The sequence below is a fragment of the Aythya ferina genome (genome assembly GCF_964211825.1).
Source record: "Aythya ferina genome assembly, chromosome: 17".
Taxonomy (NCBI): domain Eukaryota; kingdom Metazoa; phylum Chordata; class Aves; order Anseriformes; family Anatidae; genus Aythya; species Aythya ferina.
The window spans coordinates 14669069-14685499 of NC_140316.1; the positions used below are offsets into that span (position 1 = coordinate 14669069).

Consider the following 16431-nt stretch of genomic DNA (forward strand, 5'->3'; position numbering starts at 1 on the left):
CACATCCAGTAATGCATCTAGCCACCGCGCTGGGGTGGGATTGCAGACTTCCTTTTCTTTCCTTTTTTTTTTTTTAAAGCAGTTCAAAACCACTCATTCTGGTCCGTTATTCAGTCTGTGTAATTATGTGTTTAATAGATTTATTCATTTAAAAAGGCTTTGCATCACAAAATACAAAGTGTTTTGATGTTTAAAGGAAAAGGAAACAATACCCCGATGGAACCCAAGGTGATTGTGCTCAGAAAAGAGGTACTGTATCCCTGAAAGGCCTGTTCAAGCACTAAGTGCATTTACAAATCTCTGAGAATGTTTTTTTTTATACTAAAATTGACCATTATATTCTACTGTGAGAAGTGCTGTCTGCACTATATTGTTTTAAAAATGAGAGAAAACAAACGAAAAAAAAAAAAAAAAAAAAAAAAAACCAACCACAAAACCTGCAAGCTGTGTGTCCGGATGTTGTTTTTCCCAAAGTAAAACCAGGATCTCACTGGACGTGTGCTCTGGATTTTGTTTGCTTGCTGTGGCCTCCCCGCTGACACCCCAGCCGGGGCGCGGGGACACCAGGACACCTCTGCCCACCCCGGCTCCGCTCCTGGCCTGGCTTTGCCCTGGAGATTTTTAGGGCACGGAGGAACACCTATAAATATCCTCCTAACCACGCTGATCCATTAATCCTTCCCCGGTGCCAGGCGAGGCACACGCACGTGTGCGGGGCCGCCCCGGTGCCGCCAAAGCCGCGGGATTAGGGGCTGCGGCCCCGAGTGCACCGCGCGGGCAGCGGGGCGCTGCCAACGGGGGTGGGCGCTGGGACATGGGGACTGGGCGTTTGTCCCCCAGCCACCGGGTGATTCAGGCAGTGGCACTGGTGGCATCTCGCCCCATCTGGGGTTTGCAGGTTCCCATCCCAAGCACGAGGATAATAGCATTACGTCCTAAACCATGCGCCGTGCCGGCGCAGCCCCCGCGGTGCCATATGGCGTGCTGTTATCCTGCTCCGGGGACGGCCGGGGGCTTTAGAGCTGGGACAAGAGGGCAGCCACGGCCAGGGGAGCCTGGTGTCACTTTGTCACCTTTGGACCGTGGCTCCCCGCGGCACAGAGGGGACCGTGCCGTGCCCTGAGCTGTTCTGTGCCTTGCCAGGACGCTCAGCACCACTTCTTGCAGGAACAAGGACGGAGCCGTCGCCGTCCCTGCAGCCACCCAAAGGCCACCGTGGCTCCATCCACTTTGTTCCCTCTTGCCATGAGGGCAGGGTCCGTGTTCCTGCCGGTATTTATGGCTTGCCAGGAGGGGACCGCTCTGTCACCGGCAGCGCTGGCGTGACAGCCAATCAAGGGAACAAAGAGGAATTGGGACAAAAGGAATTTTTCACAGAGGTTAATGTCACTTGGGGGGGGGGTAAGGGAGGAGGAGGGAGTGCCATTGCCTGCTTTGAGCATTAAAATCAGAGCATCTGGCAGAAAACGTTTGCTTAGATCTTTGTCATTAAAAAGCTGCCGCGTTCAAAGGAACGTGAGGCTGAAGCACGTGGGTGCTGGAAGCAGCGAAGGTGGGGTCCCGCTGGGCCCGGCACGGTGCGGGCTGGCGGTGCCAAAGGGACAGCTGGCCAGAGGGACACTTTTCTTCCTGCCAGGCTGGGAGCAAGCAGCAGCATCCCCACACAGCAGGGACACCTGCCAGGGATGGACGGGGAACCAGGACTGCCCGGCGGGGACTTGCAGACCTCGTGGCCACGCTTTGGTTTCCATTCCCAAGCGGAAATCTCATTCCCAGCATCGCCAGCCGGCGCTGAGACCAGGCTGGGGCTGTGGCAGCCAGGACTGGCCCCTTCCCCTGCCCCTGCAAAGGGGCTTAAATGGGAGCGGGGCAGCCCTCGGGAGGGCAGAGCGGGGTGCGGGGCTCCCCCGTGCACGCACACCCCCCTTGCACAAGTGGCCTCCCTGGGGGGCTTGGGGCCCCAGCAGAAACTTCTCTGCTTGCAGTTTCCCCACGAGGGGGAATTCGTTAGCGATGCCGCTATCATATTTACCACCTCCCAATAAATCAGGGCGAGCGGCTGGGAGCGATGGCTCGATTCATCTTGCGGGTCTCGAAGTCATTACATTTCATTAGGAGGTGCTCTGGGTTTTTATTATTTAGCAGTTTCATTCGCCCCTCGGATAGATCCGTCACCGGAGGAGGATTTCACTCTACACGGGCAGATTTCAAATGTGTAATGCAAAATAAATGTGTCCCTCGTTAGCAGCCGCCCACCTCCATCAAGCCCTCACCCTGCGGAGCTGTCTGGGGAGGCGCAGGCACCCGAAACAGTGGGGGGATACGAACGGGGATGGGGCAGGGGCTCACCAAGATGCGTCCCAGCACCCTTGGGCAAAGCCAGCTCCACCACAGCACCCTCACACCCCGGTGGGGAGAACGCTGCCCTTTCTGATCCGCAAAAATCGTCCTATTAAAATAATAATGCTCATTTTTAAGTCAGGCGCACGCGAGGCTGATATTAAACTTTGCAGCCGCCTTGGCTGGTTGAGAGTGAGGAGAAGAGACAGGCGATATAAATTGCACGGCTGCAAAAGGACTTAAAAAAACCCATCTCTCATTTTGATTGATATTAGCTTCACAAATTAAGCTTTAGATTTATCTAAAAATAAATTTGCTTCCGCGCTCCGCATTCTGGATGACAAGTGCCTTTCTCTTCCCTTTGTTGGGTTTGTCAGCGGCGGCACGGCGCTGCGCAGCGGCAGGCGGGGGGCCAGGGGGGGCCGTGCCCGAGCAGACCTGGGGGGGTCAAAGGGGTGAAATAACCCAGAGGGGCCGCAGGGCAGGGCAGGGTGGGAAAGGGGCAAACGCACGCCCCGAGGCCACCCTGCAGCCCCCAGAGACACCCTGTGGTGTTGACACCCTGGGGTGTCACCGCCGTGGCCGCTGGGTCCCCATCGCCACCCGGCCATCGCAGGGCGCATCTCGAAGGCGCAGGGGGGGCTGGGGGAAGCAGCATCCCCAGCCATTTAAAAACTATCACAAGCACATCCCTGCACCTTCAGGACTTGGGTATTTGCACGGTGAGGAAAAATTTATTTCCAGTGGCACTGGAAAATCCCGTGCCTGTCCCCAAGGTGGGGTGGGGGCACGCCGGGTGCCCACGCTGCCCGGCCAGGCCCGGTGTGCCCGATGGGGATGTGCCACCAGGCGTGGGGAAAGCAAAGTTTATCATTTTCAAATAACGTCTCACATGAAAGATGGAGCCGGCTCAGCGCCTCATTTGATTATGCAGCGTGAGCCGAGAGCTGAAACCTCAGCCTCTCCTAAGTAGTGATAATGAAACTTATTCATTCCCTCACCCTGGGGAAATACTTAAACCACAATATGAGAGATATATGTAAATCACATTTAAACGGAGACAGTGCAGTTAAAGCTAACGGCGAGTAATCAAGTCGGAAGATGAAGTGCCCCCTTCTCTGCTATAGCATTTGCTTGGCGAGCCGGGCTGCTCCCACGGCCCTGCGCGGTGTCACGGCACAGCACGGCACCCAGCCCAAAAGGGGTCCCACCACGAAAACCCCTCCGGCTGCAGGGCACGGGGCGATGCAGGGGGTCGTGGCAAGGGACAGGAGCACGGGAGGAGCCCCCCAGGGAATAACACCCGGTGGGACGATGGGGCAAATGCTGCCCACTGGCCTCAGCAGCAGGCGGGCAGGGGGTTCGCGGTGCCCCCCGGCCTTTATTTGCTCTGCCCGCTGGCTCTGACCAAGGTAAGAGGGGTCCCAGGTCCTGCAGCCCACCTCCCACCGCCTCCAGCAGCTTGGGCTGCACCCAAGGGGGCTTCAGACCCCTCCAGACTTCTTTTTTGGGGGGAGCCTCGGCCCCGCACCTCCGAGGCTTGGGCATGGGCCGGGGCTCGGCACCCAGGGGTGGGCTTGGGGGGACCGGTGGGGGCCCGGAGCCGGCATTGCGCGGTGTGTGCTGCCCCCCCGCGGGACCGGGCTGCAGCCGCCAGCAGCCTGCACAGGGGCTGGGCACGAGGATCCTGCACGAGGACCTTGCACAAGGACCTTGCACAAGCGCCGTGCACCACAGCCGTGCAACGCACCCACGCAGCGCAGCCGTGCGCCACGGAGCTGTGCTCTGCAGGCTCGTGGGCAGAAGAACCGAGGCGAGGAGGACAACGCCAGGCACCACAGCCCACTGCAACCCCAGCCCTGGACGGCCTGGTGGGCACACGCTGCCCTGTGCCGTGCCCCGTGGGCATTTCCCAGCTCCACACCGTGGCTGTGCCCTGCCGCGCTGGCTCTGCGCAGCACAGGGCTCTGCTCCTGCCCCAGGTAGGTCTGTCTGTCTGTCTGTCTGTCTGTCAGGGGCTGTGAGCCCAGGGGGCTGTGCCAACACCCACCCGCGGCACGTGGAAATCTCGCTTGGCCACTTCCAGCCCCCGAGGGCTGCGTTTTGGCAGCGGTGACCCAAGCTGATGGTGCGTTAGTGCCACGCAGGGAGAGGTACAGGGCAGGGGCAGGCTCCTGCGTGCTCCTGGGCCAGCCCTGGCAGAGCATCTGGCACGGCACGGCACGGCATGCTACGGCACGGCACGGCCTCACGTGGCACAGCACGCGTGGTGCGGGAGGCAAACAGCTCCTGCCCCCCTCCCCGACAGCCTCCTGCAGCGACGTCCTCCCAGCCGACACCACTCGATGACACGAGGACAGGGCCCCTGCAGGTCACTCTTTATTACTAAATAAATAGTCGTATAAATCTTGTGCAAAAACGTGTGGCAAAAGCCCTTGGCCGTGCTGTGAGGGGGGGGCTGTGCTCCCAGTACCCTGCCCGCAGCAGAGGCCCCCAGCACGGCGCAGCCGACGGCCCCAGCGCAGGGAAGCAAAGCGGCGGCACCGGAGCTCATCGGGGTGAGCCGGAGACCCCCGGCACCCCTGGGGCCATCCGGGACCCCCGTTGGGATGGACGCCCACCGGGACGGCGGCTGCTGGAGGGACGGAGGCTGCACGAATCCCTGAGGAACGGACGCACCGGGGAGCGCACGTGGGAGCCGCGGTTCTGCGGGCCGTGCCGGGGCCGTGCCGGGGCAGAGTCCGTCGGCTCCGGCACCGCGGTGCTAGAGCGGGGAGCTGGGAGCCTGCCCGTGCCGCCGCTCCCGTGCCTCTCCTGTCCCCAGTGTCCCCAGCGGCACCACCACCTCCTCCGGCGGGCAGCTCTTGTTGAGCTCCACCACGCGCGGCACCACCGTCGACCAGCGGTCTGCGGGATCGGGGTTCATCAGAGCTGGGTGCCTCGTGGCTCCCCCCGCACCCGTCTGCTCCTGGGGCTCAGCAGAGGGACGAGTGGAGCCCCGAGGGATGTCCCCAGCCCACGCTCACCTCTGCGCAGCCGGCCCACGGTGTGGGAGAAGCCGTAGTACTGGTACGTGTCGCTCTTGCCCGGGTCCTCGCTGATGATGCCCAGGTTCTGGTTCCAGTGGGACCAGTTCACCTCGTCCACCCTGCGGGGAAGGGCAGAACCCAGCGGCTGCGTGGTTTTGCTGGAGCCGGGCAGCAGCTCCTGTGCCATCCCAACACCCGTGACACCACCCGGCCCCAGCTGAGCACAACCCACCCTGCTCTAACGAGGCCTAATGAGGAGCCAGTAACGGGCCCTGCAGGGAACACGCCCTTACCTGAAGCACCAGCGGCGGTCGGGCGTCCCGTCGGTGCCCTTCCCCACGGTCACCATCTCCCCGGAGCGGAAAGCTCGCCGCAGGAAGACAGGGAAGGAGCGCTCGATGTCCAGGATGGTGGTGGCCCACTGCCGGGGACACCGGGGACCCCTCAGCCACCTGGGGATGGAGGCACTGGGGTCCCCCGCCCAGACGGTGCCGCTTTGGTGGTCCCCAGCACGGGGACCCCGTGGAGCCCCACTGCTCGGCAGCTCCCACAGACACACCTGCAGCTTCCAGATGTGCTTGCTCTCCTTGGACACTTGCCCCACCGTCTCCCCCATGAGGGCGATGAGCATGTTGAGGAGCAGCACGAAGGTGAGGATGATGTAGGTGACGAGCAGGATGATGAAGACGCCGGGGTACTTGGCGCTCTCCAGCATCTCCAGGTCGCCCATGCCGATGGTGAGCTTGAAGAGGTCGAGCAGGAAGGTGCTGAAGGTCTGGCTGTCCCGGCACGAGGGGTAGGTGGGCACCGTGCAGTTGGACTGCTCCTCGCCGCAGGACTCGCTGCTGGGACACGGGTTCAGGAGGGACACCAGAGCTGGGGAGGAGGGACAGGGACAGAGAGTCCGTGGGGGCAGCAGCAAGGACGGGGCCGCAGCAGGCTCCACACTGCTCCGGGCTCACCAAGCCCTCTCCTCTGTGTCACAGGAGGTGCTGGAGGCTGCTCCCGCAGGCAGGTAGGATGGAGCAGGGATCCTTCTGCTCCTCACCCCACCAGCCCCACACCTACCTGATGCGTAACCGATCATGAAGAGCAAATAGACCAGGAGGAAGCGGAAAAGGTCCTTGAAGAGGATCTGCAAGTGATGGAGATGGGGATGAGCCGAGCTGGCCTGCAACCCCCAGGGAGGAGAAGACCCCAGCCCCAGCGGACCTTCTGTATCATGATGCTGTAGGTCCCCGTCAGCTTGAGCCCTCGGGTGAAGTAGAGCGCGTTCATCCAGCCCAGGACCAGCGCGAAGACCATGACGGCCAGGTACGCCTCCACCCCTCCCAGGTACAGCCCCGCCGTCACGATCACCAGCACCGAGTAGATGAAGCTGGAGAAGAGGACAGCCACTACCAGCCACTGTCCCCGGCAAGCCTGGGGATGCCCCGGCTCTGAGAGGCCCCGCGGGTGTCCCCGCTTACTAGAGCAGCTGGAAGGAGCCATCGATGAAGAACGAGTTCACGCCGGGGCACTTCTTCATGAACAGGTCTTTGATCTGGGGAGAGAGGAAAGGTTGGAGAGGGGCCGGGGGCAGCCTGCAGGGTCCTGGTGTCAGGAGAGCATCGCAGCAGGAGCTGGTGCCGGGGGACACGGGGCTGTCACCCTCCTCGTATGGTACCCACGAGGGCTGGGCCACCCCGTTCCCCCCTCCTCACGGCACTGACGTTTGTGAAGAAGAAGAGGATGCCGGTGAGAAGGGTGATGATCTCCCCGGCCAGGCGCAGGTAGTCGATGGTGGTGGTGTAGGGGTAGGGGGGCTGCGGGGAAAGGACACGTCAGTGGCATAGCCCAGAGCCCCCCCAGCTCTGCCCCACGTCCCCCCGGGGACTCACGGGGCCTTCCATGGGGCGGTAGTAGGCGATGAGGGTGAAGATGACCATGGCGCAGAGGTAGGACACCACGCTGATGTAGAAGGAGACGGCCCCGAACTTGCGCCACTTGTCGCGCAGCAGCTCGTTGATGGGCTCCACGGCCAGCATCTCGTGGCGGTTCTGGGAGGGGGACACAGATCAGAATAGAACCATCCCCGGCCCCCCAGCCCCCTTGGACCCCCACGCACCTCAATCTTGCTGTTGTAGACGAGGATCTCCAGCACGGACACCTCCTCCCCGCAGGTGTCCAGCGAGGAGAGGTCGTAGAGCGAGGAGTAGACGGGGCCGTACGCCCAGTCCTTGAACTTCCGCGAGAGGTGCCGGGCGTCCTCGTCCGTGATCTCCCGACGGATGATGTGCTGGAAGATCTGCGGGGGGCGCCTGGCCCATGGGTCTGCCCCCTCCCGCCCCGTCCGCGGCAGCTCCCCGGGGCAGGGCCGCAGCCCCCCAGGGTGAGCGAGGGGCAAGGGCGGGATGTGAGGAGGGCCTGGGGTTAATTAGGGAACGGACGGGGCGCAAGGAGGGGTTAATTAGCCAGGTTAATCGCCCGCACATGCAGGTTTCTCAAAGCACGTGCAGAGGGCGGCGGCGCGGCGGGGTCACCGTACCCCGATCTTGCCGGTCTTGGCGGCCATCATGAGCGGCGAGAGGCCGTCGTTGTTGAGCAGCGCCTCGAGGTTGGTGTCGGGGAAGAGCTTGGCGCACTTGACGAGGAGCAGGTCGTACATCTTGGTGACGAACTTGGTGTTCTCGCGGGTGTTGTCGGCGATGGCGACCAGGGCGTGCAGCACGGTGTTGCCACGGGAGTCCTGGCGCCGCAGGTCCGCCTGCTTGTGCCCGTTCTCCGTCAGGTAGTGCACGATGTGGGGCTGGTTGGTGCAGGCGGCCAGCGAGAGGGGCAGCTCTCCTGCGAGGACAGCACGCGGTGGGCGCCCCATTACAGGGACATCCCCAAGGACCCGGCCCCGGTGCCGCCAGCCCCCCCCCCAGCTCACCGAAGTAGAAGTAGCCACCCTCGTCCTTGGGCTGGAAGAAGCGGCCGCGGGCCTGGGCGTGCACGTCGGCTCCCTTCTCCACCAGCAGCTCCACGTAGTGCTTGCAGCGGCGCTCGATGGCGATGTGCAGGGCTGTCTGACCTGTGCCGTGGGCGCCTGTCACTGCGACCTCACCCCAAGACTCCCCATGGACCCCCAGACTCCTTAGGGACCCCTACTCCAGTTGCTGAACCTCCCCAGGGTCTTCCATCCTCCAAAATATCCCCACTGCTCCAGTCCCCAAACCTCCCTGGGGTCCCTCAGCCTCCCCAGGGTCCCCCATAGCCCCTCTAGACCCAACCACGTCCCCCGTGCCCCCCTACCCCGGTAGTAGACGTCTCGGAAGGGCGAGTTGATGAACTCCCGCATGTTGCCCGTCTTTTCGGCGATGTCGAGGAGGACGGGGATGGTGTCGTTCTTGCCCCCGCTCAGGTTGAGCAGTGCCTTGGGCAGGCAGGTCTTCCCCGTCGAGGGCTCTGGGAGCGGAGGATGCTGTGGGGGCTGCCCCAGACCCCGACCAAATCCCTGGCTCCTCTTGGTGCCAGGGCCGGGCAGCGCTGTCCCCACAGGGACACAGGAACCGCCGGTGGCCCTGCGCACCCCCAGCACCCTGAGGTGCTCACCTCGAAACTCCTCGTCCGTCAGGCGCTTCTTGTGGGTGAGCAGGAAGGAGAGGAGCCCGTCCAGGCCGGCCGGGGACCCTCGGGAGACGATGTCGAAGAGGATGGGTCTGTTGAAGACCTTGAGGACAGGGGGTGGGTCAGGAGCCGGGCCCTTGGTGCCTGGCGCTGTCTTCCTGCAACAGAAGCAGCAGGACTGAGCACCGCAGCTGCTTCCCCGCTCCGTGTCCCCATTTCCCCCCTCCGTGCCTCCATTTCCTTGCTCTGTGTCCCCATTTCCCTGCTCCGTGCCTCAGTTTCCCACCCGCACACCGAGCACAGAGCTGCGGGGATGGGCATGGGAGCAGCATGGGAGCAGTGGGGTGCTCCAGCTGGGGGGCTGGTGGGGACTCTGCCCACCCTCTGCTGGGGTGACCCCAGGGGAGGCACCCAGTGCTCGCAGTCACCTCCCCCCTCCCTGTGGCACCCACGGGGACCGGGTGCTGCTCCCATTGTGGGTCACAGTGGCGGGGCAGAGCCTTGTGCCATGCCCCCCAGGAGTGCCAGGCCACGGCTTTGGGTCAGGCTCCAGCAACCGGAGCTGAGCCAGAGATGTCAGTGGCAGCAGGGGACACTCAGCCAGCTCCAGGAACCTGGGGAAGGAGGGACGGCGGCTGCCCCAGTCGAGGTCTCCGGGCCTGGGGAGCTCCCCCTCGGCCCCGATCACAGCCCAGGGCCTCGAGGTGCTGGCGGGGCAGGCAGGGTGCGGCACCCAGGTGCCCAGCACAGACGGGCATTGTGTGCCCGGCTGCAGGCGGCCGCCCCGGCTCCGGTTTCCTGACGCAGGCCGAGGGCGGAGGCCCCTCCTGAAAAGCCCTTTCATGCCAGGGGAGCCAGACGTCCCGCACCGGCAGGGAGCGGCTGCAGCACAGAGCCCTCTTTCACGGCGCAGGCAGGAGGGGAAGGGGGGCCACGGTCCCGGCCCCACAGCAGCGTGGGGCTGCAGCCCACGGCACAGCACCAGGCATCCCCACCGGGAGCACCATGTGCCTGGCACCCCGAGTTCACCGCCCAAAGCACCCCTAAATGCCACTCAGGAGCCCTGGGGTCCCGTCCCTGACCCCAGCCGCCTTGCACCCCCATACCCACACCAAGGTGCCCCCCGCTCCCCACCAGCAGGGGTGTCCCCGGGGTGCTCGGGGGTCCCCGTACTCACTCCACAACCCTCCTGCGCCAGCGCTTGTTCTCGCTGGGGTGGTGGCGGTAGGTGCCGTAGTCGAAGAGGGAATCCATGGGGGCCTTCTTGGGCGCGGGGACCACGGACGACTCGTAGATGGTGGCCTCCAGCAGCTCCATGGGTTTCGGGGCACCTTTCCGGAAGGCCCCGTGGAATTTCATGCGCAGGTTTTGCTTTCCGTCCCCAGCACCCGGGGGGGTCCGGGATGCCTCGGCGGGGGACGGGGTGTCCTCCACCTCGAACAGGTTGGCCAGCGAGGAGAGAGGGAAGGAGTCGTCCCCCGGGGCGTCCCCCCCGGCGTCGCGGGGCTCCTCGCTGTCTGCCATGCTCCCCTTTCAGCGGGACCTCTGCTCGCTGCCTGGGTGGCCGTGCTCCTCAGTCCTTTGGCGAGAGCAGGAGACCTGGCAGAGGGAAACCCAGAGTCATTCCCAAATAACTTCCCCTCCCGCCCCATCCTCTCCCACGGGCACCGTGCCCTGGGCGAGCCGCTGCCAGATCCCACGGCAGGAGCAGCATCCCACCCCGACCCCGGCAGCGTTTGGGGCCAGCGGGACCCCCGGCAGCCCCCAGCCCACCTACCCGCCCGCGGGGACCCCCTCACATCCACGCAGCCCCCACCGGCTCCGGCGCTGCCGGCTTCAAAGCGCAGCTGCCTGGAGCCCGGCCCCGCTGCGGTCAGCTTGGGTGCAGCCCAGGCTGGGGCACAGAGCGGGCCCTGTGCGTGCTGCCCGGCCCCGGGGAGCCACCAGGATGGGGCTGAGGGGAGCCACAGGGGGTCAGGAGCGGGCCCCCCACACCTCACTGCCCGGCCACGGTGCCACACAAGCCGGGGCTGTGACCCGGACCCCGGCACGGCGGGGGGGACGCAGCCTGGGGGTGCTGGTGGGGGGAGCGAGCAGTGTTTGGGGTGAGGAGCAATGGGTTTTGGTTGTGCGGAGGGAAAGGAGACTGGCAGAAAGCCCTGCTGCCAGCACGGCCACACACCTGCCTGCTTGCTGATAAACACCCCCGGGCTCCCCAGCAGCCCCGCTTTCCATAAAAACACCACAAAATGCAGAAATGCGCAGCCCTGCCTCCGTGCCTGCCTCCCAGGAGTGTGCTCAGCCCCCGCTCTCAGACCCAGGGTTCAGAGACAGAAAAAGCAGCCGGGGAAGGTATAATTTGCTGCTGGGCTGCAGCTCTGTACGACAAGCCATAATGTCAGGCTTGGCCCTCCCGGAGATCGCTGCTGGATAACGTGCTTCTAATTAGGCAGCGTGTCGCCACCCGCGGCGGCCGTGTCCCCACGTGGGCAGGGGCTGGGGGCTGCAAATGGCCCCAAAAACTGCAGCAGTACGGGGAGGGGGGACATGGACAACATCCCCGTCACCCCCACAGCCCCAGATCCCGCAGGAGGCAGCAGCAGGGGCACAGCCCCAGGAGATGTGGGGCGTGTGACGGGGCCCATGCGATTTCTCCTCCTTTCCTTCCTTGCTCTCGCTGCAAGAAATTCCACGTGCACCTGCCAAAGCCGCAGTGACCCCGGCTCTCGCACACCCGACACCGGGCAAACACGGGCTGTCACGCAGCCGGGCTGCCCGAGCCACCAGACCGGGGAATTCACAGCGACCCAACCCCTCCGGCACGGGGCCGGAGCACCCAACCAAGCCCTCTCCGCTGTGCTGGCAATCCCAGCCCAAACCACAGGAAAAGCACAGCTTGAGAGAAAAGCGGCGAGGGCAAAGCCCAAATATAGCTCGGGCTGCCAAACCCAGCCAGAGGCCAGGGCAGAGCCGGGGGGCGCCAGCGCTGCAAGGAGGGGCACGAAAGCACAATGACCCGTGGGGATTTTACTATCGGGGTGTAATTTTACTCCGTGGTGGAGCACAGGAGGTGCAGGTAGGGGCTTCCCTGTGGGCAGCATCCCTGCTGCAGCCGGGGAAGCAGAAGGAGGGACGTGAAAGCTCACGGCGCTGCAGAAAGCAGTGGTCACGGCCTGGCTGATGTGGTGGCACCTGGGTGCCCTTACGGGGGGCTCCCCGAGGACATCAGGCCCGGAGTGACCCAGGCAGCACGCGAATGGAAATCAGCTTCCTGCAGGGAGCACGCCTCTCCCCGGAGATTTGAATCAGTTTTCATTTGGCTTAACCCGTGGCAGCAAAAACAGCAAGGAGCGAGGCCGGCGCGTCCCATCCCACGGCCATCGGCTGGGGACGACCCCGCTGCGGTCACGGGTGGGGGACGAGTGGCACCGGGGCCACGGCAGGGCTGGAGGCAGGGGGACGCGAGGCAGAAGCGGGTGACGGAGCGGCTGCCATCACGTGCTGGGGAGGAAGCTTGCTTGGGAAGTGACGGTCTCACAACCGGCCCTGCGAACGCAGGCACTCCCCTGGGCCCCGCCGCTGCCAGGAAAGGTGTTGTCAATCGGCTTTTCTTTGCCTTGTTGACTTATTTGGCTTTTTTTTTTTTTTTTTTTTTAATTTTTCAGCCTTCCTCACCCCACGGAGCAAATGACTCAACGCCTGGCATCGCGCGATGTGCCTGCCGGGCACGGCCCCGCCGCTCGCATCCAACACAAACCCTCGCACCCGCACCCAGGTGCGCGCCCAGCACCGGCACCGAGACCCCCCCGGACCCCCCCCAGGGGCCAAAAAACATCCCCGAGCCCCTCACCCGGCCACCAGCCGGGCTGCGGAGCCGCTGTGCGGGCGGGTTTGGAGCCCGCAGCACCCCGAGACCCTCACCCCAATGCACCCCAAGCCCCCTGCCCGCTACCCCCAGCCCCCAGCCCCGTCCCCAGCCCCGTTCCCATCCCGGTACCGCCCGTCCCGTCCCGCGCCGCTCCCGCAGCCGCCGCCGGCTCCGTCCCGGTCCCTCCCGTCCCGTCCCGGTCCCTCCCGGCCCCGCTGCCGTGGGCGGGCGCCCCGGGACCCGCCCGCAGCCAGACCCGCCCCCGGGACGGCCCCAAAACAGCCGCCCAAAGCCAGGTTAGCGGAGATTTAGGAGATTTATTGAGTTCCTGCCGACGGGCATCGCCACGCCAAGGCACCCGGCGCTCCGAAACACCGCCCGGAGGGGGTCTCGCTCCCACGCTGCTGCCCACGGGGCTGGGGGCACCCAGGGATGTCGCCGGCTCCTCCGCAATGGGCACTGCCAGCATCACACGGGGTGCTGCGCCCTGGGTGCTGCGCCCTGGGTGCTGCGCCCCTGGGTGCTGCGAGGTCCAAAAGCAGCACAGGCGAGGAGGCAGAGGTGCAGACGAGGAGGCAGAGGTGCATTTAAAAGCGAGGGCAGAGCCGAAACTGCATCAGCGGGACGCTGCCGCCAGCCGCGCGTCATTCCTCTCACTCGCCCTGCACGAGGACCAGAAGCGCTCGTTTGTCTTCCTTAGTACAAAAGCTGGGGAAATCCTGAGACGACCCAGGGTACCCCTGGTTTATTGCCAGATTCTCGATATAAAATTAATTAATTTGTTTAGAAAACAGGCTAGCTACTGGAGCAGAATCAGAGCCGGCCGGCAGCCGGGAGCAGCCCCCGGCCCGTGCCAGGGTCAGGCTTTGTAGCTGAGCTCGGCGTTCATCGCGGCGTACATCTCGTAAATGGCATCCAGGATGGGGGTGACCCTGGAGACAAACTGATGGATCTTCTCGATGCTCTCCTCCTCCTTGACTTCTTTGCCCTTCTCTAAGGCCTTCAGCAGATCCGACTTGTACGGGAGCGCGTAGACCGAGCCCTGCAGGACGGAGGGAAGGGGTGAGGGCACACCGAGTCCTGCCCCGGCTGCGGGGACACCGCTCCCACCACCCTAACGAGCCCCCCGAGCCCCCCAGCCCGTGTCAGACCCTCGCTGGGATGTGCCTGGGACGATTCCCGCAGCAGCAGCCTCCCACCAGCACCAGTGGGGGCCCCGGGGGGGCTGTACAGAGAGGGTCCCCTGGAAATAATCCCTAAAATAAATCAAGGGGCTGCACATCTGCAGACACCACCTTATTTTTGCTGAAGCACCACGCTGCTCAGGCAGGGATTTGGGCTCCAGGCAGGGCAGCTGTGGCCACGCTCACCATGAAGAGCTTCTGCAGCATCCAGCCGTGGTACTTCTTCAGCGAGACCTCGTAAGCCTTCAGGGCGTTCACCCGGATGAGGTTCGGGTGCTCCTCGTCCCGCTCGCCGTCGGAGATGCTCTGCAGCAGCACCAGCATGAACTTCAGGCCCCTGCGAGGACAGCGGGGCTGACGGGGGGGGTGGGAACTGCCACACGGGGTGACGGCCCCCGGCATCGCCATGGGGGCACCCAGACCCCCAAAACCCCATAGCCTTGGAGTGAGGCACCGAGCCCAGCGGGGATTTATAGGAACGCAAACACCGCCTCGTCCCCGCAGGGGATGGGAGGGCATCAGCAAACCTCCCGATGGGGTCAGAACCAGCAGCACTCCCTAAAACCCAGCCCAGGGAGCAGCCGGAGCCACGGGGTTGGGGTTGGGGGAGAGGCACCGCCAGCACCCTGAGTCACCTCTTCAACCACATCAGCGCCAGCGTGGCGCCCGTCTTGGGCCAGGCCGAGCCGTGCAGCTCCTTCTCCACCTGCAGGATGTCCTGCAGCGTCTTGAACTTGGCGGGGTCGGAGTCGTAAACCGCCCGGATCTTCTGCAGGAGAAGGAGGAGAGGAGAGAAATGGGGACGGCTGCTGGGGGCTGCGGGGCTGGGGTGGTGCAAATGGGGCACCTGCAGCAAGTGCTGGGGATGCTGCGGCAGCGGGGGAGCCCAAGAGCTTCTATGGGGTGATGAAGGGCCTCAAGGGGATGAAGGGTCCCAAGGGGATGAAGGTTCCCGAGGGGGATGAAGGGTCCCAGGGGTTAAAGGGTCCCGGGGGATGAAGGGTCCTGGGGGATGAAGGGTCCTAGGGGACGAAGAGCCCCAAGGGGATGAAGGACCCCAAGGAGATGAAGGGTCCTAGGGGATGAAGGGTCCCAGGGGATGAAGGGGACGAAGGACCCCTGCCCGCAGCCCCCCATGCCCCTACCTTGATGTTTCCAGCCAGGTCAGCCTTGACGGGCGAGTACACGATGGGCGTCCCGAGGCAGTCTGCGGAGGCACGGGGAGGGGACGGCGGTCACCGGGGCCGTACCGGGGGCACCGTGAGATCCTTCCCGGTGCCCGGGGGGCTCTGCCCGCCCCGAGGGCTCTCGGTGGTGCCCGGCTGTCCCCGGCCACAGGCGGGCACAAAGCGGGGCATTGTGCTCCTGCTGCTGCTGCTGCTGCTGCTGCTGCTCCGCCTCGGCCCGGCCCCGCCGCCCTCGGTCGGTGCCACCCCCGCGACGCCCCCGCCCGGAGCCGCTTCCCCGCGGGGCCGGGACGTTCCCCAACGGGGCTGCTCGGCGGGTCGGGCGGGTCGGGCGGGACGGGACGGGACGGGACGGGACGGGACGGGACGGGAAGGGAAGGGAAGGGAAGGCGCCGTCCCACGCCCGGCCCTGATGCAACGCCGCCGGGGGCTGCTGCCGGGGGACCGGGGGGAGCAGAACCGGGGGGGAAGGACCGGGGGGGGCAGCACCAGGGGGGCAGAACCGAGGGGCAGTACCGGGAGGGGTTGTACTGGGGGGGCAGCACCGGGGGGGTAGAACCGGGAGGGAAGAACCGGAGGGGGTAGTACCGGGGGGACAGAACCGAAGGGCAGTACCGGGGGGGGTAGTACCGAGGGGGCAGCACCGGGAGCCCAGCAGCAGCCCCGTGGGAGCCGGGGCGGACCCAGGCGCCCTCTGCCCGACGGCGGCAGCGTCCCGGGGCGGTGCCGGTGCCGGTTCCCGTCCCGGTTCCCGTCCCGGTGCCCGTCCCGGTGCCGTGCCCGGCGCTTACCGAAGAATGGCGGCAGGTGCGCCACGGCCTCGAGGAAGGGCAGCGTCTCCACCCGCCCGTCGGGCGGCAGCGGCCGGAACTCGTGCTCCAGCAGCAGCGCCATGGCCCGGCCCGGCCGGCACCGCACGCCCCGCCCACCGCCCCGGGAAACCACGCCCACCGCCCCCACCGCCACGCCCACCGCCCCCAGAGCCCCGCCCACCTCCAGGCAAAACCCGTTCACCGCTCCGGCACGCCCCGCCCACCTCCCGACACACCCCGCCTACATCACCCAGAGCCACGCCCATCTGCACACACGCCCCGCCCACCTCCCCGCCCACCAATCAGCGCCGCGAAAAGGCGGTGCCCGCACCCCCTCGCCCCTCCCTCCCCGCGAAGCGCCGTGCCCCTGATGCCTCCTGACCCTCGGCGGCACCCGTAGCGGCTCCCCGCGTTGCCATG

General features: G+C 65.2%; 2 protein-coding genes across 3 annotated transcripts; both read right to left on the reverse strand.

Annotated features, from left to right (window-relative positions):
• Window positions 1–4958: 4958 nt before the first annotated feature.
• TRPV4 (transient receptor potential cation channel subfamily V member 4) lies at window positions 4959–10554 on the reverse strand. 2 transcript variants are annotated; one of them, XM_084491739.1, is made up of 15 exons: window positions 10138–10554; window positions 8946–9118; window positions 8646–8798; window positions 8284–8424; window positions 7897–8195; window positions 7477–7656; window positions 7250–7408; window positions 7082–7174; window positions 6839–6912; window positions 6582–6747; window positions 6438–6504; window positions 5929–6245; window positions 5663–5790; window positions 5367–5488; window positions 4959–5247 (listed from the first exon to the last, which is right to left on the reverse strand). In XM_084491739.1, exons 1-15 carry the CDS (start codon window positions 10482–10484, stop codon window positions 5105–5107), a joined length of 2562 nt encoding a protein of 853 aa, XP_084347865.1. In that variant the 5' UTR covers window positions 10485–10554; the 3' UTR covers window positions 4959–5104. The 2 variants fall into 2 exon arrangements, with proteins under 2 accessions (XP_084347865.1, XP_084347866.1); XM_084491740.1 differs by lacking the exon at window positions 7082–7174.
• Window positions 10555–13125: 2571 nt separating this feature from the next.
• Window positions 13126–16132, reverse strand: GLTP (glycolipid transfer protein). The gene is made up of 5 exons (XM_084491700.1): window positions 15991–16132; window positions 15158–15219; window positions 14648–14781; window positions 14199–14349; window positions 13126–13870 (listed from the first exon to the last, which is right to left on the reverse strand). Exons 1-5 carry the CDS (start codon window positions 16091–16093, stop codon window positions 13688–13690), a joined length of 633 nt encoding a protein of 210 aa, XP_084347826.1. The 5' UTR covers window positions 16094–16132; the 3' UTR covers window positions 13126–13687.
• Between the last annotated feature and the right edge of the window lie 299 nt (window positions 16133–16431).